At 40.0% G+C, this 24,088-nt stretch overlaps 1 protein-coding gene across 1 annotated transcript in view; it reads right to left on the minus strand.

Moving 5' to 3' along the window:
• The window catches only part of myo15ab (myosin XVAb), a 67,958-nt gene extending 44,945 nt beyond the window's left edge, over window positions 1-23,013 (minus strand). Inside the window, exons 1-24 of the mRNA XM_028018016.1 lie at window positions 20,660-23,013; window positions 17,508-20,024; window positions 17,291-17,410; window positions 16,861-17,178; window positions 16,488-16,685; window positions 14,416-14,657; window positions 13,408-13,801; window positions 13,119-13,201; window positions 12,681-12,744; window positions 12,475-12,584; window positions 11,308-11,382; window positions 10,844-10,934; window positions 10,731-10,736; window positions 10,547-10,650; window positions 9,722-9,785; window positions 8,771-8,884; window positions 7,364-7,525; window positions 5,958-6,071; window positions 5,789-5,847; window positions 5,335-5,458; window positions 5,129-5,224; window positions 1,471-1,602; window positions 173-298; window positions 23-100 (exon numbers count right to left, since the gene is read on the minus strand). Of these exons, the coding sequence (XP_027873817.1) occupies window positions 23-100; window positions 173-298; window positions 1,471-1,602; window positions 5,129-5,224; window positions 5,335-5,458; window positions 5,789-5,847; window positions 5,958-6,071; window positions 7,364-7,525; window positions 8,771-8,884; window positions 9,722-9,785; window positions 10,547-10,650; window positions 10,731-10,736; window positions 10,844-10,934; window positions 11,308-11,382; window positions 12,475-12,584; window positions 12,681-12,744; window positions 13,119-13,201; window positions 13,408-13,801; window positions 14,416-14,657; window positions 16,488-16,685; window positions 16,861-17,178; window positions 17,291-17,410; window positions 17,508-20,024; window positions 20,660-22,966 (7,698 nt within the window). The 5' untranslated portion in view covers window positions 22,967-23,013. The remainder of the gene's footprint in view (window positions 1-22; window positions 101-172; window positions 299-1,470; window positions 1,603-5,128; window positions 5,225-5,334; window positions 5,459-5,788; window positions 5,848-5,957; window positions 6,072-7,363; window positions 7,526-8,770; window positions 8,885-9,721; window positions 9,786-10,546; window positions 10,651-10,730; window positions 10,737-10,843; window positions 10,935-11,307; window positions 11,383-12,474; window positions 12,585-12,680; window positions 12,745-13,118; window positions 13,202-13,407; window positions 13,802-14,415; window positions 14,658-16,487; window positions 16,686-16,860; window positions 17,179-17,290; window positions 17,411-17,507; window positions 20,025-20,659) is intronic.
• Between the last annotated feature and the right edge of the window lie 1,075 nt (window positions 23,014-24,088).

Consider the following 24,088-nt stretch of genomic DNA (forward strand, 5'->3'; position numbering starts at 1 on the left):
GATAGAACTGGGATGATCTTACTCTGTTCCTGCTTTGAATGAAGAGGTCTAAAACATCCTGCCGGACCAAGTCAAAGTTTTTGTCCAGGAATTTATGAACCTGTAAAGCACATTGTTGGAGCTCAGACAGAAAAGTAAAACCATGAACAAAGTAAAACAGAAAAAAATGTACCTGGTAGGTGACTTTCCCTGCATAGTGTTTCAGGGTGAACTCTGGCAATGGCATCTTGGGCCTGGCATACAGTGGATCATTACCATGGTGATAGTGGCACTTCTGAAGGAAGGTATGGTCTGTTGCCTAGTGATAATTGTGGATGGTTAATGGTTCATGTGTCATGGAAACCATATGTCTATAGCAGACATACATATTTGGAAAACTGATTCAGTCCCTGATGTAATGCTGCTCTTAATTCACACTGAGCTCCAGAGACTCTGTAATACATTTAGCTCAATATGAGCTCAATCATTTTATCATGTTGAAGTGATGATAGCGGCAAGTAGATAATTAAGTCAGCATGTTTAATAGTTTCATACTGATCTGATCTGAATCATGGACTATTCAACAAAGGAAGCTTTTAAAACTTCCTTTCTCCTAAAAATTAAGCATGAACTATTTCAATCAGTTATTGCTCTCAATAGTTTCGTGTTATGACATCTTGCTTCATTCAAAGCACATCAGCTCTCTACAGAAACTTGTCTCTGGATAAGATTGCTTTCAATTCACCAAAAGTATATTAAACCTTATAATATCTTAACATTCTGTTTACTCCCCTTGTCCTACAGGTCTAAAATGACCCGCCCTACCAAAAGCCCCAAAATAAAGCAGTTTACTTGAATTGAAATCCAAAAGCTATTTTGCATGATGAAACAATCAGTTATTTATCAATTCAACTCAATTTAATTCATTTTTATCATGTATTTTGTGTTATACAATGCAAAAAGACGATCAATAGTATTTACACTTTTCTTTTCTTTTTACCACAAACAACTGTCATAACAGTTTTCTTTTACACACAGTAAAGGTTTATTATTGTAATTATATAAATGTGAAGTAATTACTTCTGATTTAACTATGCTAAAGGGGAAAAAGTCAACAATTTGTAACTTCAGTTCATTCTTTTATATTCACTATTCATTACTTGCTAGAGGCACAGATTCTGTTGAAGACGATCTTTGTACCTTTGTGGTGTACAGCTCACATAGAAACATAAACAAAAACAAAGTATCACTTTTTCTAATGACGAGGTCAATTTAGAAAAAGTCACAAAATTTAAAATTGCAAAAATATAGTTTAAAGTTTTTTTTTTTTTTTACAGCTAAACATGGTAGTGGGTCACTTTTGACCCTCAAGACAATACAAAGGTTAACAGGCTCATGATTTATGAAGAGCTAACATTTTACTCTTCATGTGTTTATTAGGTGTATTCTCATCCACATTTTAAATGTCAAAATAGGAAACAGGTTTGGTACCTGGGGGAAGCCGCACTGGTCATCCAATATGCGCAGGATCCCATGAGGCTTTGCAGCAATAAGGTCAAGACATGCCTGGTTGTTGCTGAAGAGCTGCGGCTGCCACTGGATCTGCTCCCGCATGTATTCTTCCTGCAGAACACAATTCAGCACGCAACAAAGTTCATGAGGTTAATAAAACCAATAAACCATCACAAAAAATGCATGAAGTTTATCAGGTAAGAAAATGTTTTATTTTACCAGGTTTTATCTTTATGGGTCCATATGATATCCATCAATTGCATTTAATCAAAAATCCCCCTGTCCCAACCATCCAGGAAGATGGTTTCACCACAATAATTCCTCTCAATAGGACTTGGGGGTTTTGTGTCCAAATGAATTAAACAGCATCTGGAATCTGATTAGAATTGTAACTATTACTAATTTAGTCTACTTTATGCATTTCTCAAGATAACTACTATGATTATCTGGAGAAAAGGGAGGGTTGACTTCCACGGATGAAAAATGCTGGTTGTTTTTACAGTGGTGTTGTGGCAATTAATGCTAATGCTCTCAGAAGGCAGAAGCTTCTGCTAACTCCTTTCTTACAACAGAAGTAACTATATAAATCTTCACATTATGATTTGAAAAATATCTTTTTCTTTTATCTTTTTCTTTGCTACCAATACTTTTGTTTTGGCTGGAAAATATGGTTTGAACTGAAGCCCAACCTCCACTTTCCAACTGTAACCTCAAAGCTCATTGATGGCTTTCCATTGCAGTCTCATTCGTCTATTTCCTCATGGCTTATAAATGTGGCTCAGAGGCAGAGCAGTTGTCTTACAATCGGAAGGCTTAAGGTTAGATTTCAGCTTCCTCTGGTCACATGAGTGTTAAGCCCAAATTACAAACCAGTCTCTGTGCAAGTGTATAAATCTGCATACCTTTATGGATGCAAAAGGATAAATGTGGCTGTCGTGTAAAGCTCTTTGAGTGGCCAGTGTGACTAAAAAGGTACCATATACAGTTGAACCCTGAAACTGACATACATCAAATAAAGACACAATACACATTGGAAGGTGTATGGGTAAGCTAACAGAGGCAAACTTTAATCCATCACCACAGGAAAATCTATAGAAGAGATTGCTTCATAGCGTTCACTGTCTCAAGTTAAGTCAGACCAAGCGTGTTCTGTTTCAGGTCAGTTAAAAATATCAAGATTATTTTCAATATATCAGAGAATTATTGTTTTTATGTCTTATAAATCAGAAGTTTACATACTAAATGATTTCCATTTCTTAAAAAAAATGAGGTAAAGCACAGATGATGTCTCAAGATTTTGGAAACGTTTGATAGGTTCACTGACATATCTGAAATAATTCTAGAAACACCTGTGGATGTATTTTAAGGCCACTGCTTGAACATGCTGCTTTCTTGTCTGACACAACGGGAAAATCAAGAGAAATCAGATTAGATTCTAGAGATATCAGGAAAAGAATTGTGGAGCTGCACAAGAACAAGAACAATTTATGGAAGCTTGTAGGTCCCAGGTTCAACACACCTACTGGGAGCTACAGGCCTTTACACAGCTTAAAGGAAGAAGTAGGAAAGAGAATATCTGCCCTGAACAGACAGCGTGATCTATGTCTCTAGTGACAAAGTGACACAATGTTCTGTCTTTGAATACACAAAACACCAATTTGTCTCCAACAGCTGCTCTTAGATTCACAGCTAAGCTCAAATTTGCAGAGCTCAGAGGCTCTGTCTGCAGCTTTGGATTTTTTTGATTCATTTTTACTTCATAGTTCACATTGCCTCATCATACCCGCGTTATATGTGACCACAGGTATAAAGCTCTGCTCTGCCTGAATGATCCTCCACCAGCAGACAGAGGTAATTGCATAATCATGTTTCACAAACTATGTCCAGTAAAGGAAGGCTCATATCAGGCAGGGGTCAGCAAGGTGAGCTTTCAAAGCAATATACAAACACCACACATGTATGCATGAAATACAGGCTGGAATGAGTTTTGCACAACATTTATAGAGCTTAACATTTATGTTTGCATGTGTGACCATTAGATTATCTGAAAGAAGAGCTGCATCAGCTGTTAGAGTGAAAGCATGACTGTGTGTTATGGACAGAGCTTTGTCATGGTCTTGGGTTGTTTGGGGTTATAGGTTTGTTTCTATGTTTCCACTTTTCCATGCTCTAGATTGTACTTTTTAGTTCGGTCTTTGTAATCAGCTTAGTTATTCCTGCCTTTCCTTTATCAGAGTTTTACCTCAGTTATTGTTTACTTCATCCTCAGCTCTTCTCATGTTCTGTCTCACAAGTGTCAAACTCCAGTTATGGAGGGCCAGCAACTGCCCTACAACTTTTAGATGTGCCTCTGCTGCACCACACCTGAATAGAATAATTAGGTCATTTTCAAGGCTCTGGGGAACTGATCTACAAAGGAGGAGGTAATTAAGCCATTTCATTCCAGTGTTTTGTACCTGTGGCACATCTAGAAACTAAAAACTGCAGGACAGCGGCCCTTGAGGACTGGAGTTTGACACCCCTGTTCTATCTCCTTCCAGCCTGTGTGTAATCAAGCTCTCTAGTACTTAAGACCTTCATTTCATTTCACATAATCCTGGTGTGTCGCAAACTATGCAGCAACTTCATTAAAGCCTTAGCCAGGACCAGTGTCTACTGTTTGCATGTGACTATGCACCTAGTGATTTTGTTGCTTACTTAAGGCCTTTTAGCATAATATCCCTGCCTGACTTTCCTTGCTAACAACAATAGGGAATCATTGAGCCTGTCAGAGGAAAAATGATCAAAAACCCCAAATCCTCATGTCTTTCAGGGGCAGATCCAGTCAAATATCAATTCTTTGTGGAGCAAGTACAAGTCAGGACTCAAGTCTCTCTAAAAGGACAGAGCCAAGACAAGTCTTCTTCCTCAAGACAAGCCTCTGGTCTTTAAAAAGCAAGTCCTGATTTTCAGATGAAGACTTCATGAGACTTGAGTCTCAAACTCCACTGTAAGTTAAGATTTTTGTTTTTGACTTAAATGTGATGACGTGGAAACCCGAGAGTTGAGTTGTTATCTCTGGACTTAAAACCTGACTTCTCAGAGACTTTATTCATTTGTACAATGAAAATTGCTTAATGCATTTGCATCATGAAACAAAACCTTCCACCAATACTGTTTCTGCTTAAATTAGCAGAGAAAGAGGGTTTGTGGAAATTGAAAAAAGAAATGTTTTTACAAAGCTTTCAAATAATATCTCTTTCAGAATCACATTGTTTTAAAATATGACTTTTAAGATGTATGGGTAAGTTAACAGAGGCAGCCAACTGTTTTCTATTGTTTATGATATAGAAGAAAATTAGGTGGAGGTAAAATTTAAGCCCTGAATGATTTGGTAGAGTTAAAAGGATTTACAAGCAAAACCCGTCCCTGTGGATATGATCAGGTATAAAGCTGAAAATGAATAAAAAACCAACCAAAGTCCAAAGAAAAACATCTGTTGACCTTCAGAAAGTCTGAAAAAACTGCTGCTTAAGAACGCTTACAGAAACTAAAAGTAAGTCTGGCTTTGGATAGGCAAATATATGTGTGAGAATTTTTGTTCCAGTTCTGTGTATAACTTCTTGATGTAGAAGTCTTAACTTGTGATCTCCCTGACCTGCTCCTCCTGGAAGACGACTCTGTTGAAGTAGAATTGCAAAGTTTCATTTGCGTAGTTGATGCATAGCTGCTCAAAACTGTTCACCTGTAGCTCCTGAAGAGCAAAAGAGAAGACATTGGGAGGTGTATGGGTAAGTTAACAGAGGCAAACTTTAATCCATCACCACAGGAAAATCTAGAGAAGAGATTGCTTCATAGCGTGACCTCAAATCCGTAGATGTCCAGCACAGAGATGGAGAGGGCTTCGGTGCGAGGGTAGACCCGTCCGTTGATACGCTCTGTCAGCCAACTAAAGAGCAGCGAGTACAGGATCTTGGCAACAGCATCTCTGTGAAAAAAACCCCACACAATAAGGTTTCTATGGAAACAGAAAACTGGGTTCCTATGGTAACAGAAGACATCTGAAAAATCTCCCCCTGGCCCTGAGATCCTTTGTCCTCACATGCCTCAACCAAAGATTGGAAGAGAATATCAAAGACTCTCCACTCCCCCTCTGTATGAAGTCTCCTGGTGTAGTTTTTTTTTATAGAAGGGTTAAAACGAGAACATTAAAAAAGCTTCAAATAAGACTTTCAAGTATGGGTCACTTGCAAGTTCTTCCAAAAACAAAATGCTATAACCTCAGTTCTTTTACTAAACATTTACTCCAGGCACTCACCTGGCATCTAAAGCGCTATCCACTGTCAATGGAGTGTAGATCTGTTCCCTCCCTGTATCCTGAGGGACGGAGGGGAAGAGAGTTCAAAGATTCAAATTGGATAACTAGCACCGCCCTCAGTCTGGAAACATTCTATTAAGGTTGAGTGTGAGGTTGACCGTGGGCTTACAGTCATTTTATAAGTGACAGCTTTCTGCAGACTCTCTGGTGAAACCTGCAGCAGCTCGGCTACCACTCTGATCTCCTGTGCGCTCACCACCGCCGCAGCCTCCTGGCCCTCAACCTGGACGGAGGCACAAGCATGCAGCCATGCTGTCACCACCTGCTGTGTCTTTGAAACTGAATGGACTTATATACTGCATTACCTTGCAAAGGCATCCATACTCCTGACACTTTTTCACATCGTGCCACATTAGACTGTGACATCACAAACATCAATGCATTTATTTATTAATACAGAAATGCTGGAAAGATCTACAGCTCAGGGGAGTGCGTTGCAGGGACATTTTTTTAAATGGCCCTCGGTGGCGGATTCCCACGTCGGCATTAGAAAACGGAGCGGTGCAAAAGAACCAGATAAAGATAATTTGCCAGTCACACCTTGAAAAAGTTTTCCATTGCTTTTACATATGTACGGTCACTGAGAAGATGCTTGCTGCTGAAGAACTGGTGACTACTAATGGGCAAATATTGCGTGGAACTGTAATTTCCTGCACTGTGATTGTTTGGAGAGGGAGGGCAAGTATTGTGCAAAATTGACTTTTTGAGCTCATGGTTATTCAGGGTGTCTTAATGCCTGAGAGAACTGCCCATTTCCCCAAAGCTCCACCTTGGAGCTTCATCCCTCAGCCAAGTTCCAGCCTGACAGAGCCCTTGCCCCACTCGCCCTTGTGCCTTATAACTCCACCAGAAAGCAGTAACTAGTAAACTCCAGGTGGAACTGCACATCTACTGAGCTCAAACCAAACCACAGCATTCCTAAGAACGGTTGTAAACATCATCAATGGACGGTATAGGGAAGCAATGCTGTGATGACGTGCTGAAGAGGAATTACCGGAGGTTGTTAAACAGACAGAACAATCTCAAGGTGAAGACAAATGTCTAAGGCAAAATACAGCATTTTCATTACTATGAAAATACTGTATTTTGATTTAAACAGCATTTTCATAACAACTGAAGGTGACATTGTCTCTTTATTGAGATATTCCCTCTTTTAAGAATGTGCTGAAAGTTTGTGTTCATAGATGCCTTCTAGTATGACAGAGACTAGCTATAAAAAATCTGCCCCTAGGCAATGTTAATAAAGTTACAGCCATAAAACCGTTAGTTGTGATAGCAGGCAAAAGCGACTCTATAATGTAGAAATTAGGGGGATGAATACAAATGATGGCCAAACATCTTGAATCAACCACTTTACAGTTATATACTACTTTATGTACTTTGTGTTGAGCTAGCAGATACAATTCCAATAAATGCATTGAAATTTGTGGTTATAATATAGATAAATTGTTGAAAACCTCAAGTGGTATGCATCCTTTTGCAAGGTGTGTATGTGTCAGTTTGACTGAGTGAGACCTGATGTGACTGGAAGTAGACATTCCCCAGATGAAGCACCGAGGACAGAAGTCTGTAGATACCGTTTTGCTCTTCTGGGGTGAAGCACAGGATGTCCATGGCACTCAGCAAACGCCTGAAATCCTCCCCATCATCCTTACCCTCAATGGTACAGTTTCCTCCCTACACACACATGAACACACACAGCTGTCATCTCATTAGCATCACTAACAATGTACTTAACCTCATCAAATTTCATTCTGATTTTAGAACAACTCATCAGCAGCTCTCTGCTTATTTTTGATAACTTCTGAAGTTTAGTTCTGCTACAGTGAACACAAGAATACCCACTTCAGTGCATCACAACACATTAGTGCTTATTACCAACAGAATGTAAAACATTTTCCATTATCAAACTAAGTGCACCCACTTTCCCTTCTGAGATTTTCAGTGCACAATGAAAACGTTTGTGGTCTTTACCAGCAACATTTTTTGTATCATACTTTAATTAGAAAAAAAACAAACAAACAAGAGTCAACATTAGATGAAGACATCTTGAAAAATCATAAGGTAAAAAATTAAAACAATCTGTGACTTGATTACTAGCAATAAGTAGAGATGTTATTCCATAGAGTGGATACAACAAGACATGCAGCAAATGGCCTGAGACCAGGGCTCAAACTCTGGTCAACTGCATCAAGAATAATAACCTCTGCATGTGGAGCCCACGCTCTAACAACAGAGCCACCCAGCACACAGAGTCCATTTCTATCTCTAAACAGCATCTGCCCTCTATCTTCACATGTATGCTCTCAAAGAAGCACACCATGGAAAGGGAAGTGAACTGGAAGAGAGAAATCCATGCTCCCTCCTCCTGAAAATCTGTGACTTGCTCACAGCCCTATTTATCAATACCTGCATTAATGACTATGGCACCCCGTCACTGATTGGCCAGAAAACTGGCCTTAAGTAAAACCACAGAGAGAAGATACTGTCAAAGACAAAAATAGAACAAACTAAATCATACACCACAGAGATGAGATGAGTATCACTATGAAAGCTTCAGCTGGGCCACTGGCTGATCGCCTCCTTGCCAAACTGCAATGATGCAGCACCTCAAAAAAGGAGCCCAGACCATTTATTCAGAGAAGATACTGTACAATACATCAGCATGCTTTTCAGTAGGCTGTGAAAATACTCCCATTTTCAATAATCTTTCATAATATTACTTTTTTGAATTTTCTTGGGGTGTAAGTAAAAAAAAAAAAAAAAAACAGACTATATTTCTGAAAATATTGCTTAGTGTGAAATAAATATCTAATTTTACTCTAACTGAATTACTAAAATGAATTAGACTTTTAATCAATGGTGTTCTAATGTATTGAGATGCACCCAAGTCTTCCGTGATGCTGTGCTGTGTGAGTCAACCTGGTTCAGATAGTAGTACGTCTCAGCCTCCTGCAGATACAATGAGCGCTTCTCATGAGGGGGAAGACCTGCCAGCATCTCATAGAAGATATGATAGTTCCTCTCTGATTTGGCCTGTGCATTTAAAACACACAAATGAGCTGAAATCAATCAAAGGAAGGATGATAACCAACAACACTAACCATAGGCTTGCTGCCTCAACAGCAGACTTTGCTCATGTCATGCAACCTGTGGATGCGTCACTTCTCTAACACACTGGAATTAAATTATTCATGAAGGGTGCTATGTTCTATGTTTTCTTCGTACAGATTATCTGGATCTTAGGCAGTTGAGGAGCCATCACTTGCAGGAGGCACAGATTCTGTTGAAGTTTAAAATTTTACCCAGTCGCTAATGTAGTGCGTCAGTTTGACACTATGAGGCTTACTGAAAATTGTGTGTGCTGTAAATAACCCCATGAGAAAAAGGGCCATTTCATCTTTGCCAGCAATAAAATGTTTAAAACATTCCTCTTGCTCCAGCTTTAATAGTTTAGGATTTAGAAGCGTGGCCAACATGGACTGAAAGGCTTCGTTCACTGTCATTGCTAAACTACAACCAAGGCAGGTTGCAATTCTAAAATGGAGAAAAGAAAATTTCCTCCAATCGTTCCTCCTATACACTGATTGGCCAGGATGAAATGCATCCAGAGAAATCAAACTCAATATGACAAATCCCAAACAGAGCACTGAAGGGAGATGAGAATCAAACAGAATTGCGTATGAAGGAAACGGCCAGGCTAGTGATTCAGCTGTGTTGGAGGACAGATGCATCCAAACGTTGTGGGGTAGTAGTAATTTGAGACTGGACCTCTGTTACATCCTGTCCACTTTCTCAGTATAACTCATGTGTAAGAAGACTCCTCCTGACATGCAGAGTGTGTGTACAGGTGTGTGCTCTTGTATTTTTCACCTGAAAGACAATGCGGGACTTCTCCAGCAGATACTGAGACGTTATGGCACCACTGATTACACCCCTGGTGAATGGCACATAAACATTCATTGTTGTGTTAGGTAAGAGGTCATACACGTGCAATGTGGTAGGATCCACGACATCACTGCTCTAAGAACATGTCTGATTATGACGTTGCTGCTTCTGGGACATGTTTACATATTTGCCAGGAATACCCTGTGTATCCATTTCAACAGATGAGTTGTCTTTACAGAGTTGAACTAACATAAAATTAGCCTGATGGCATAAGGCTGATTAAATCTATGTGTAATACACTACAGAAATAATGGAAACAGGCTTTTTGAATTGGTGTAAATAGAACTGGTGTTATATTTAGACATTCATAAAAATATATTTAGTCACACCATTCATGATAAATAGAACCCAGACCTCTATTTGGTAGTGAACTAAATCTATGACTAAATGTCCTCTTTTTATCTAAAACATTTCAAATTGTCTCTAATTAACAATTGAGTACAACAGAAAAAATGGAATTTGAGTAAATTTATTGAGGTTTTAACTAAAAACACAGAGACAGTGCTCTTCGGGCGTACCAATGATATTTTCCCCAGTATTACTTTTTTATTTAGTTTAAGTTTTCTGTCAGATCTATCAACAGCTTTTGATACCACTGATTACAGCATATCCTACTTCCACATACAAAAATGAGTTGGTGCCCCAATGCCTTGTAGAGACTGGCTACTGAAAGATGCTTGAAAGTCCTAAAAAACTGAAACTATCGTTTGACTTGATCAACAAAACAGAGCAGAAAACATAGTTACTCACTCCTCCATGTAGATTTGTGTGTATTTTCCAAAGCGTGAGGAGTTGTCATTGCGAACTGTTTTGGCATTTCCAAAAGACTCCAGCAGGGGTGTAGCCTCAAGGATCTGATGAAACATCGCCAATAAAACATCACTGGTTTTGTAAAATGAAAATGTTAGTTATCATATATAAATTTAAAAAATACCTCAATCTGAACGAACATGATGCATATGGGGAAAAAAAAAGTTCATTAAAATGTAAACGTATAAAGCTACCGGTAAATTGGAATGAAGCTACAGAGCAGTAATCAGTGAATACCTGTTGAGTGACGTTGCGTTTGTAATTTATGGCTGTCAGGTAACGCAAGATCAGCTTGGTGGCCTCAGTCTTTCCTGACCCACTTTCTCCACTGGAAAAAGAAAAACGATGAGCGTACAGACATATTATGCAGGAGTTTTAATTGGTAAGAAGAGTGTTCTTCTCAAAATGGCTAGGTAGTGCACGGAAAAGGGGTGGATGAGTGCATAAAAAAGCTGTCTATATAATATGAATTTTACTGAAATGAAATATTTTTTATGATATTCTCATTTCTGTAGATCCCCAAAAATGGCTTTAAAAAGTTGGTATCTTCAGTTAACACAATTCTGAATGACAAAAATACCATTTATTATGTCATACTTCTTGGTAAAATGGTAATATTTTGTTCAGTTTAAGAGCTGCTTACTGAAATCAGTATTTAATAAAAACATATTAGCAGCAGCAACTGTGACAACATTTCATACCTGATCACAATACACTGGTCCTTTTTGGCATCCATCATGCTTGTATATGAGAGATTAGCAATGGCAAAGAGATGACTGCAACACAAAGAGACATTTTTCATGACCATTATTTTTATGCCTGTCAGTTCTGTGTGCTGAGTGTGTCTGTTTAATGCATATGTGGTAGTGAAAAACATGACCAAACGCTGCCTTGGGAACCAACCAGTTACAATGTAACAGTAGTCTATCACTTACATATGAGAGTGCAGGCATTTACACCCTGCTTACCATGATACTGCATCTCTAAGTACGACTTACCACATAGACGTACGTAGAACAAGAGCACAACTGCAACTGATACAGTTCAATAATATGAAAGTATTCTTGCAAAAGTGCTTTTATACCTGCAACTTTTAGCTCAAAACTATTATTATGTTACAATCGTGTTTGAAGCAATTTTCCAAGCTTTAAGTATTTCACTTTCCATTTTCTAAAAATTGAAACATGATACCACGACTACTAACTTATCAAGGACATCAACTAATTTGAAAAGCACAACAAACAGAACATTACCAACAGGAACAGACAAGAGGTCAATGGTAACCCTAGAGGAGATGCAGAGACTCACAGCTCAAGTGGGAGTATCTGAATAAATAAGAATTAATAATGATTCTCTCCTACATTTGGCTTTTATTCAGCAACAGCAGGAAGAAAACAATAAGAAGTCCTGTTTAGCTCTTGCTATAAGCAATGTAAGGAACAAAGCAAACGTGTGGAAGAAGGTCATCAGCAGACAAGACCAAAACTAAACCTATTGACCCACATGCAAAACACTGTGTGACAGAAACAGAGACAAAACTCATCCTGAGTCACACCATCCCCACAGTGAAACATGGAGGTATCAGCATCATGCTGTGATGATGTTTTTCTTGAGCAGGAACAACAGGAAGCTGGTCAAAGCTGAATGGGATATGGGTGGAATATAGAGCGACACTGAAAGAAAACCAGCTAGAGGTGGAAAAAGAATTGAGAACAGTGCTTAATTTCCCAGCAGAATGATCTTCGGTCGATCAAACCCAAATATAGAAGAAAACCTGATTGTAAAGCTTTAAAAGAAACACCACAAAACACTTGTAATTACACTGAAACATCAATCTACAAAGTAGAATTACAACACCAAGGTCTTACGGGGGGTTGTCACTCAGACCGTGGCCTTCATACTGGTGCACCATGTCTGTGCCGTAGATGTTGAGCAACTTGTATGGATTCACAGACACAAGAATGTTCCCTATGTAGGTCTGAGGGAAAGGAACAGAGAGTAAACATGGAAATTCGCTTAGTGTTTGTGATATTTGGATAGATTAGCTTATTGTCATGTTAGATGCTAAACGTACATATGTAAGTTCATGGTCAAAACGTTTCTTCAGGTTCATTAGAACAGTGGTCTCATTCAGCTCACTGAAATTAAACAGAGGAAATTAAAGAGAAACCCACTGAAAACACAGGGTCACAATTAATTAGCAGTGATGCATTTCACTTTTAAATCCATTCTTAAATATTATGAAGAGACAATCTGGGTTTTCTTAAACTTCTGTTGCAATGGCATGAATTCACCTTTTCTTAAGATTGGAAAAAAAATTTGTTTCACACAAATTTACTAAAGTGCTGCATCAAATAAAATCCTAACAAGTAGCATTGTACTTGTTAGGACTGTAACAAATAAAAGCCTGACGACACTTAAAGGCTTTGTCTTTTTTAAACTACACAATCGTCGAAAGAATGTAGCAGAAAGAAAATCTGAAATATTTTTATTTGGTCTGAATTGTGCTTACAGGAGCTGAGTCATGTCTTCCATTCCCTCTGCCCAGCGTACAACTCTGTGGTTTGTTGTGGGCATGCTTATTATAGAAAAAATCTAGACACAATTAATATGCAGTTAATGTGGCATTAGATCAACAAAATCCTTTCTAAATTTAAGAAATATAACCAATATTAGTTGCACAACTGACATAACAATGTAATAGATTGTGGAGTTGGTAAACATTGAAGAAAAACTTTTCATCTAGTTAATATTTTACCTAACGCTTGAACTATGACTGAAACATGAATGAAAACAGATACCTTGTCATACCAGCTTTGACCTGGTACTCTAGTTCTGCCTGGAGTCCACACCAGGTTCTGAAGCTGCTTTTCTGGAGCCTGGGGGCTTGGGGAATATCCTTCCAACATTCCATCTTCTTTGTACATAGACCACTTGGACAAATTCTGAACTGTCCCATGTGGCAGAACCCTTTCGGCTGCCCAAACATTTTCCCCACCTTCTCCTCCACCTCTGGCGTTCCTGGCCCAGTGGCCAGAACGTGGCCCATACGGAGGTATCACAGCATAGCGATGGTCCTCCCCCTGAAGCTCTGTTGGCACAGTGTACGAAGCATAACGAAGCTGCTCATTTTGGATGGCATCGGACAGTTTTGGGTTGTGGAACTGGCGTGTGAGAAGAGAGCCATCTGGAAGCCTATGAAACAAAGAATAGTTCTTTTTTGTATAGAAAATATAGCCTGGAGTTGTATTATACTAGCTAAATATGAGCCAGTATAGTCCAGGAACCAAATTTACATTTTAACTTTTCATTATTCTTGCAGGAAGTACTTATAAAATGTTTCTCCTACTGCCTATGACTAAAGTATTTTTGTTTTTTTTAGTTATCTCTATCTAAAGGTTGACCAGTTTTTGCCTTTGCTTGGACAGAAAAAAATCTGTTTTTGACGTAGATGTTGGAATTCAGGCTCAGTTAGGCTATTTGATTAATGTCAAGGATCTTTTGAACCACATCTGAACATCTGTAAATGTCTTTATATGTTTCAGTTTCAACCACATTTTTTGACTGTTTGCAAGTAACATAATCCTTTCTGTATCTGTGCAACAACATTTTACTGAGGGGATATGTTAAAAAACAAAATATTTATCACACACAGGCAGATCCTCAACAGACCTTATGGGATAACCTCTTGGGGACAGACCTTATGCCTTATTAGCATAAGCTGCTGAACATGCTATTCATTGCAAAACTGTGTAAACTTGAGTCAGTTTTTATAATGTCCAGCTTCTATTAAAGGTCTAGTTCCACACCTGTAAGTGATACCACGCAGCTCTTCATTCTGCAGTGCAGAGGCCAAGTTGGGGCTGGTGGGTTTGGGTGCACCTGACAGGACTGAGGTATCAGAGAGATGGTAGAGACCAGCAGAGCGAAGTCCATGATTCTGCCGAAGAGCAGCTGCCAGGTTTGGAGCGGATGGTTTCTGGCCAGGCATAACTAAAGAACCATCGGGGAGCCGGTATGACGCACTTCGAAGATCCTGGTTCAGGAGAGCCTAAATGTGGTGGATCAAAGAACTTAATGAATATCACCATAAATCCCTAACCTATGGTGCCTTGCAAAAAAAACCTTATGTATTATTGTAATTTTCAGTGATGAATCAATAAAAAAAAGTGCAGTATTGGGAAGCAAAAAAATACAGAGAGAGTTTGCCTTTACACGCTCTTTGTGAAATACAACATAGGCCTGTCACAATAACAAATTTTGCTGGACGATAAATTGTCTCAAAAGTTATCCCGATGAATGATAATCTTGTTTTCAGACCATTTTCAAGTAATATAATGGTAATGTCATAATAAGAAGACATTCTCAAAGGTCAATAAACTTTAACACTGGAACTGTAAGACATTCTAAATAGCCAAAATAAATAAGCAGAACAAGAGACAACAAATAAAATGAATTATGAAGTCTCTGTAAACAAAACTGTCTTTAAAAGAAAGAACTACTTGAGACCAAAGCAGCAGACTGAAGACTTCTGTCATCCAGTTTTTGGTAGAAAAATAGAGCAAAGAGAAAAACGACAAATTATGCAAATGGAAACGATTTAGCTCCTTTTAATTTATCATATTTATTTTATTGCTTATTGCAACAGGCCTAGGTATATGGCTTCTTGCAACAATTAAGTTAGAGTCATTTTGCAATACCAGTAACAGGCACACTTGGTAGCAGTTAGGGCAGTTCTGCTTCCATGGTACAGTTCATGCTGAGTGTGGATCAACACATTGACAACAATATTTCTTGATGCATTTCTGCCCTATGCATGATGTTTGGGAGCTATTATTGCTTCAACATTCATTACCCATGTGGTCTTGCATTGAGTTTCTGCAGAGGCCTTGGGCAGGCCAAACAACACATCAATTTTCAAATCATGCCACTTATTGTCAATCACAATTAATAGTATTTACTTCAGGATTATTGGCCTGTATTTACTAATCCATACCAAAATCCTACCACTTTTTTTCTAAAGTACTTAAAAACAACATAGCGGCTGACCGAATTGCAGCACAAAAAATGAAAGAACCAGAATAAAACAACAAAATAGCTATAAGCTAATAAACAGGAGCTACATAAAATTTTCCAATTGATCTAACATTATCTACAGCTTGTCTTAACCACCTGAGCTATGAATCTGTGCACGTCCTCTAGTGTTACTATAGGCCTCTTGGCTGCTTCTATGAGTAGTGCTGTTTGTGCAGTCAGTCTGTTTGGGTGAATGACCATAAATGATAGGTTTGCACTTGTGGTGTCCTTTTTTTTAAATCGAGGTTTGTGATATTGCTTAAAAACCTAACTCTGCTTTAAGCTTCTCCACAACGTATGCACCTTTATTACTTGTGGATAAAGATATTGCTTCTTCCCAGAAGCCCTGGATCTAAAGTGAGCCAAGCTGAAGCCTGAGAGGAGCACCCAAAGCTGAAAGGAATGGAAGCTTGGCCCCACACATGTAATCCACCACTAGCAGAGAGGCAGCTGCCACTCTCCCGTTTCATTTATCCCAGCAGCCACCGCCACTGCTTTCCCCTTTTCTGTCTTCACTGTCCCAAGAGTGAATAATTCGCAGCTGTAGAAGCTTTTTCTGCCGCTGACCGAGTGGCAACAGCCTTTGTTTTCCCCAGCCAGAAGCTGTAAAAGCTCCTCTCATTGTCTACCATTTAAATATTGTGCAACAAAAATGTGAAAAGGTTCAATGGCTATGAATATTTTTGCAATACAATATATAAAATTTATACTCTATCAATTCAACCGGCTGAAGCTTCTACCGTATGTTTAAATTTAGTCCACAATTTGAACAGCTTGTGTGAAATTTTGAACAGAGAAAACATACTTTGGAAAGATTAGGGCCAGCTGGTTTTCTTGGGTCAATGATGATGGTTCCATCAGGCAGAGTGTAGGATACCCCTTTTAGATATGGATTTTGCAGGGCTGCTGTCAGGTTTGGACTCTTTGGCTTCCTTGGGTCCACAATAATAGTTCCATCTGGAAGGGTGTATGAGGCAGCTTTCAAGGCTTGGTTAGCAAGAGCCTATAAGAACAAATGACTTCTGTTAAAGTGTCTGCAACAACAATAAAGGAGTAGATTACTGACAAACATAAACATCAATATTTCAAAACCGTACGTCCTAACTAAAACAACACAAGGAAAAAAAAAATATAGAAACATCAGAAAACCAGAAAAGAAAACTTCATTTATAGCTAACCTTTGCCAGATTTGGTGACACTGGAGTATTTGGGTCTCGAACCCCCTGCGGTAGAGTAAATGAGGCATTCCTCAATGACGAGTGTTGAAGGGCATTAGACAGGTTTGGAGAGGTAGGTTTCCGTGGATCAATGATGATAGTGCCATCTGGGAGGGTGTACGAAGCACTCTTCAAGTAAGGATTCTGAAGTGCTGCTGTAAGGTTGGGTGTCTTTTCTGCTTTGGAGTCTATCACAATGGTACCATCAGGAAGAGAGTAGGAAGCTTCACGTATGGCTGGGTTGTTCAAAGCCCTACTCAGGTTTGGGGAAATAGGATGCTGAACAAAAAAAAGTGCATAATATTATTGCAAGCATTATATGTTATCAAAATGAGATGTATGCATTAGCTACTGTTAAACTTAATATAAAATACTACAGGTCATTGGTTACTTTCTGTCTAGAATCTATAATGGTGCCATCAGGAAGAGTATATGAAGCCATCCTCAGATGCTGGTTTTGAAGAGCTCCAGAAAGGTTAGGTGACATTGGCTTCTGAAGTAGACGAGGGTCCTGTTTGAGTTTAAGATAGAGAGTAACAAAAAGGGATATCAATTGAAAATATAACTTTTTGCCTTTGAGGAGACATTTATTTCAACATATTATTTACCCTGATAACTGATCCATTGGGCATTATATATGAGGCACTCCGGACTTGTTGGTTTTGCAATGCATGGCCAAGCAATGGTGAAGAACGGGGATCTGCATATGGGCTCATAAAGGTTCTTCCTGGCAGCTGGTATGATGCCTGCATTACCTGTGGGTTCTGCAGAGCTCTTCCCAACATTGGTGAAGAGGGTGATTGAGTTACAACTGAGGACCGTCTGAGTTGCACAGGTGTCTGAAAGGATGCCTGGCGAAGATTTGGGTTTTGCTGCAGAGCACTCTGGAGCTGAGGCCCAGCTGGGGCATAAGGATTCCGTTGTTGCATTATGGGAGATTTTAAATTAGACACATTATGCAAACTAGTTTGGTTTTGCAGTGCATCTTGAAGCAAAGGTACTGTGCTAGGTTCAGAGATGTAATCATATGGCATACCAACAGTTGGTCCATATGGAGATTGTAACTGTGGAGTTTGATAAGAGGTCATGCCTTTCATTGCCTGACTATGCATCATGGCTCCAGAGAGCAGTGGAGATGAGGGTACATGTGGGGAATATGGAGACTCTGGTCTCTGAAGTGGAGAAACATAAGATGCTTCTCTTACTGCTTGGTTTTGCAGAGCTCCAGAGAGCATTTGTGAATGAGGAAGCAAAGGCTGCTGATAAGGTGATGTCGGTCTCTGCAATGTAGAATCATGAGGTTCTAGGAATTCTGGAGCCATCAAACCCATGCCTATCATTTGGACGGTTTCTGGTCCAAGTGCTGAAAAAGCATCCGGTTGAATTGCCTGGTTTTGCAAAGAACGTGACAACATAGGAGATGAGGGACCAACAAGTTTTTGTGTTACCTCAGTATAAGGATGCGGGGCAAAACCAGTTTGGGCTTGCAGTGCATCTTGAAGTAATGGTGTTGGGCCAGGCTCAGAGATGTAATCATATGGCATAACAACAGTTGGTCCATATGGTGATTGTAACCGTGGAGTTTGATAAGAGGCCATGCCTTTCATTGCCTGACTATGTTTCATGGCTCCAGAAAGCAATGGAGACGATGGTACAGATGGAGCATATGGAGACTGAGGTCTCTGAAGTGGAGAAACATAGGATGCTCCTCTCACTGCCTGGTTTTGCAGAGCTCCAGAGAGTATTTGTGATGAAGGGAGCAAAGGCTGCTCATAAACAGACATCGGTCTTTGCACTGAAGGACCTTGGAATTCTACCAATTCTGGAGCCATCTGACCCATGCCCACCATTTGGGGTGGTTGTGGTCTAAGGGTTGAAGATGAATGTAATCTAAGATCTTCGTTCTGCAAAGACCTGGATAACATGGGAGAAGAGGGGTAAACAAATTGTGGTGATGGCTCAGCATAAGGATCAGAATAGGGATCTGACACAACGGACTGACGATTTAGTCGAGGAGAGAGGCGTGGAGATGGACTGCGTGACATGTATTTAAGGGAGGGTTGAGGGGAAGGGGGAGGCATGCTTCTTACAGACTGCCGGACCCTAAGGGGACGCCCTCGAGCAATGGGGCGAAGAGGAGGACGGACAGATTCTTTTCTCGCCAGGGGAGCTCGGTGGACCATAAGAGGGGAATGAAAAGGAGAAGAGTGAAGGGAGGAGTCTATGGTAAGTACAGAAGATCTATTACTTCTCACAGAAGAAGCACGAAATGGGCGCACATTTTGTGTGGGTGGGGGCACTGGACGCCCTCTGAGACCCATGGGTGAGGGCCTGACGGTACCTAAAGGAACATTTCCAAATGCCCTAGGCCTGGCCAATGGCGTGGGGTCCCTGAGTAGCCGAGTTGAACGACGAGAAAGAGTAGGGGAGGATGGAGCTGGCCGAGGCCCTGCAGGAGATAAACTTCGGCGAGAAGGAGAGGGCGAAGGCCTTTGACTTAGCTGAGGAGAGAGAGGTGGCGATGCATGACCAGGGTAAAGGGGGCGAGGATCATATATCTTTCTCCCTCCCAACGGACTTCGAGCAGAAGTGGGTGATGGCTGGGGACTTCGCATTCTTCTGGAAATGTGGGGTGATGAAAGGGGTGAATGCTGCCTCACTGATCCTCTCTCCAAGGGTGGAGGACTACGATGAATTACGGAGGCACGGGGAGAATGGGGAGGTGAGGATGCTCTGGCCAAAGGGGGAAGTGACTTTGGAGGCTGCCCTGTACGATGAAGAACTGGGGACACCATAGGAGAAGCAGGTTGTGAAATCTGTCTAGACAAAACAGATGGAGGTCTTTGAGCATTAATGAGCCCACCCCTCATGGAAGGCTGTGGGGAGGGGATCTGCCTTCTTGCAGCCATAGGGGTGGGGACTGGCGAACTCATGGCAGAAGGATGGTGTTGCATTTGTGGAGAGGGTATGATGACAGAGCGACGAGATGGAGTCGGAGAAGATTGCATGCGTCGGGTAGGGAGAGGAGACATGGTTGCTTGTTTAATGATCATGGCTGTTGGTGTTGGGATTGTTGGGAGGCTGTAACCCTGCCTCTGTGGTATCATCATTGGGTCTGTCATCATCTGTAGTGGTGAAGAAAGACATACATTACACTCTGCTGATATTAGCATAAGCTCATGCTAAAAACAAAGACACTACATATTTTCATGGTGTAATGTGTAGTGCATAATTTTATATTATATATAATTAATGTTTATGTTAAAATCCAAAAACCAAAAAAGGATATACTTTCTTTTTATCATTAGGCTGATAAAGCATATGTGAAATATAGCAGTGTATTAGTTGAGGAACAGCCTGGGCAGTTTCGCACCTCCCTTCAAAATTACATAATATATAACATCTCCTACAATCAGATCAATCAGCTGGACTTAGCACAATCACGGGCAATATTAATCTTGTTGTGCTGCTTGATTTAGATTTTTTCCAGTTTGGAGAAACTTCATTAAAAAATTACTATCAGGAAGGTGTTTCAGAATTTGATAGAAATAAACTGCAACCTCTTCAAGGACCACAGTTTCCTAACTCTGCCATGGCAAAGGCTGGCTGGGAAAAACCATTACTTTCTACCCCAATCTCTTCTGTGTGTTCTACATATAGCACTGTCACAACACCTCAATATCTCCAAGTACTGTCTTCTTAGGTATAATATACCATTCTCTCTTGGACTAAAGCAATGACAGACAAGAACTACAATTACCTGTGGTGAAATTAGTTGTGGAGATATTGGTTGTTGTTGGAACAACTGCTCTGACATCATCTGCTGCTGGGGAAGCATTATTTGCTGGGGCATCAACTGCTGTTGTGATGACATCTGTGTGGGCATCATTTGGGGAAAGATATTCTCTTGTTGAAACATCATTGTTTGCTGTGGGGATACTATCTGTTGTGTTGACAGTAGTTGTTGCTGTTGAAAAGGAAACATAGGCAGTTGTGGTTCTGATACTGGCATTTGCTGTTGAAATGACATGTCTTCGAGTTGATATGGTGTAAGAGGAATCTGGTCTTCATACTGGATATCTGACATGTCTTCAAACTCAGGATCGGGAGGCAAAGTAGGTGGAGGAGGCAGAGGAACGTCTAATCGCTCTTTTCCAAACAGGCGCACTTGCGGTCTAGGAACTCTAAATGTTATGTCCCCTTGCTGAATTCCTCCCAAATCATCCCCAATTTGATTCATATAACCTACATATTGGTTCCCACTCAGGCTGTCTACTTTACCCATACCTGGTGCTCCAAGTTCAAAGACCTGTTGGCCTCCCTGTGGGAATGCAGGCTGTTGGGAGCTCAAGTCTTGGTATATTCCAGGTTCGCTATATCCAACCTGAAAGTCAGGCTGAAATCCTCCTTGCATTCCCATAGTTACAGCAGGATCCCCATAATAACCTTGAGGCCCAATGTCAGAGTAACCCAATTGTCTATCTGCATAGTAAGCTCCCTGATCATTTTCATCATAATAAAACTGAGTCTGAGGATCAAGAAATCCTCCCATTTCCCCTCCATACATACCACCCATATGCATTTGAGGATAGTAATCCAGGGCTTCATCACCATACATTGCCTGTTGTTGTTGTTGGTACCCATAATAATCAGCTTCCTCAATGTCATAATACCCTTGGGCAGAGGTGTAAAGGTTATTGTAATCATTAAATCCATCATCATAATATTCAAAATTTGTATCATAGAGTCCGTCTTCCTCATAGTAACCAAGGTCTTGATAGTCTGCCCCTTCCATCTCATTTTCGTAGTATCCATACTGACCATATCTTCCATAGCCTGGTACTGACTCAACTCCATAACCATCATAGCCATCTTCATACCTGTAACCTCTCTGGTCTACATAGTGCTGGTCATATCCATCATCCTCCTCCCCATATGTATAACCATTGTTTTGGTAACCATGCAGAAACCGTCTGGAGCTGGATTGTCGTGTTTTTCCTCTATGGCCATCTAAGCCATGATGCCTGGAATTTTCTTGCATTTTTTTTGACAGAAACCGTTTGGTAAGCCAATTAGTTGCCGCAGCAATCTTACCTAGTAAGGCACTACTGTTCTTGAAGTCATCACTTGTGCCATCCTGCTTTTTAAATAGACCTCTAAAGAACCCCCCTTTCCTTTTATTTGAATTTCCTCCAAGACGAAGTAGCATGTAAGTTGGCTTTTTTCCTCCATTGGCTGCTGCCTTTTCTTTGGCCTCCTTCTCCTTTTTCTTCTTTTGGCTACTTTTAAATCTCATCATAAACCTTGAGGTGTTTTTCATCATAGACTTTCGTCGTTTTTTCTTAGCAATCCGGCTCTTCCGCCTTCCCAAGCCAAGGAATAAACGTGATGTGCTTTTCAGTTTCTTTACACTGTTCTTGCGTCTTTTGATGCCAGAAAACTTCATGAACATTTTTGACATGTTCTTCAGACCTTTCTTTGGAACTTCTTTAACAGGAACCAGTGGTTCCTCCTTCTTCTTTCCCTTTTTCTTCTTCACATCTGCATCTGATTTTCCTCCTTTATGGTGACGATCATCCTTAGATTTTTTTTTAGATTTACCATGAGCCACTTCCTCATCATCGTCCTCATCTGCATCATCATAGTCTTCATCATCCTCTTCAGAGTCGTCACCACGTCTAGACTTCCCACCTTTCTTGTCTTTACCCCCTCGCCCTTTTCTCTTTTTGTCGTCCTCTGAATCCTCCCAATCTTCTTCTTCACTGAACTCTTCCTCCTCTTCATCACTGAATACCTCCTCCTCTTCCTCCTCAGACTCTACTTTTTTACCTTTCCCTTTGTCTTTTCCTTTTTTCCCCTCATCTTTGCCTTTGGATGGCTCCTCTTTTCCCTTCTTTCCTCCTTTCTTATCATCTTTTCCACTCTTCTTGTCATCCTTTCCCCCCTTTTTGTCATCTTTTGCTCCCTTTTTGTCATCTTTTGCCTTCTTGTCATCCTCTTTCTTTTTCTCTGGTTCAGGTTTTCCACCTTTCTTGGTGTCCTTTTTAGTATCTTTCTTACCAGGCATTTTGACCACTTGCTAGAAGCACACCATGCTCCCAGTACAAAGTTCAATGCTGCTGGCCTTTAAACACAAAACATAAAAGAACATTTTTTTTTATTATGTTTGTAAAGCTAGTAATACACAAAACAGTGAAATTTTTAACTAACCTTACAAATTTTATTGTTTTCGATGTGACTGTATGAATCTTCACCACTAGTTTGAGGAAGGAATCCACCCGTCCTTAGCAGCTCCACACTGCTCAGATCTGATCCCCATGAAGGCTCCTGTACAGACATAAACATGCTTGTTCCTAAGATAATATACAAAATGCTCAATTGTGAACCAATCTTTCAAGTCAGATGACTCCACACCTTTCAATCTGGAGTCATTCAAGAACCCTACATTCTAGCTACAAATTTCTGTAGGCCTGAGAGTACATTACCCTCAGGAATAAAATCTCCATACAGATATTTGTGAATAAAACTGAATTGGACAAAGAAATAAAATAATGTACAAAAATCTCAATTCATCCTTCTCTTTTTTTTACGTTTCTCTTAAGATGTGTTAATTTCCTTTAGAGTGGTCCTCCTCGAGAGTAGTCACCACTTGACGATGAACAGGTGAAAGGGTTTTTGGAATCAATAGATTTTCTGTCCAGCAATAGACGATAAGAAGATTTTTTTTTATCTCTGTCAAATAATTTACTTGTTCTCTTTTATAAAGTTAATTGTTGTAAAAATTTATGGAAGACAACAAAGCTTGCAAGAACACAAGATATTATTTTACCTCCAGGTGATTCCAAAAGAGGTTTTAGCTGAAAACACTGAGTTCAGTAGACAATCAGTTATGACATTTGCCTTCCAGGTCCTTCCACCTTATTTTTGACTATCTAAGCTTGGCCGGTCCTTGTCTTTATTTAGCCCAGAAAACTGCATTGAAAATGTTTAGCCAAGGGTTTACATCCCAATTTTGCTTAAAAAAAGAACCTGTGAAACTTTGGTTAGCCTGCTATGACTTTTTAAATAATTTAACATTGTCCAGTACATTATTTTCTCAATATCTGCTCAACAAAATAAATACTGTATCAGGATTTTTTTAAATCTGTTTTTCAAAACTTGACTTTCAGAAACTGATCATCTGTGACCG

The sequence above is a fragment of the Xiphophorus couchianus genome, chromosome 5, assembly GCF_001444195.1.
Source record: "Xiphophorus couchianus chromosome 5, X_couchianus-1.0, whole genome shotgun sequence".
NCBI lineage: Eukaryota > Metazoa > Chordata > Actinopteri > Cyprinodontiformes > Poeciliidae > Xiphophorus > Xiphophorus couchianus.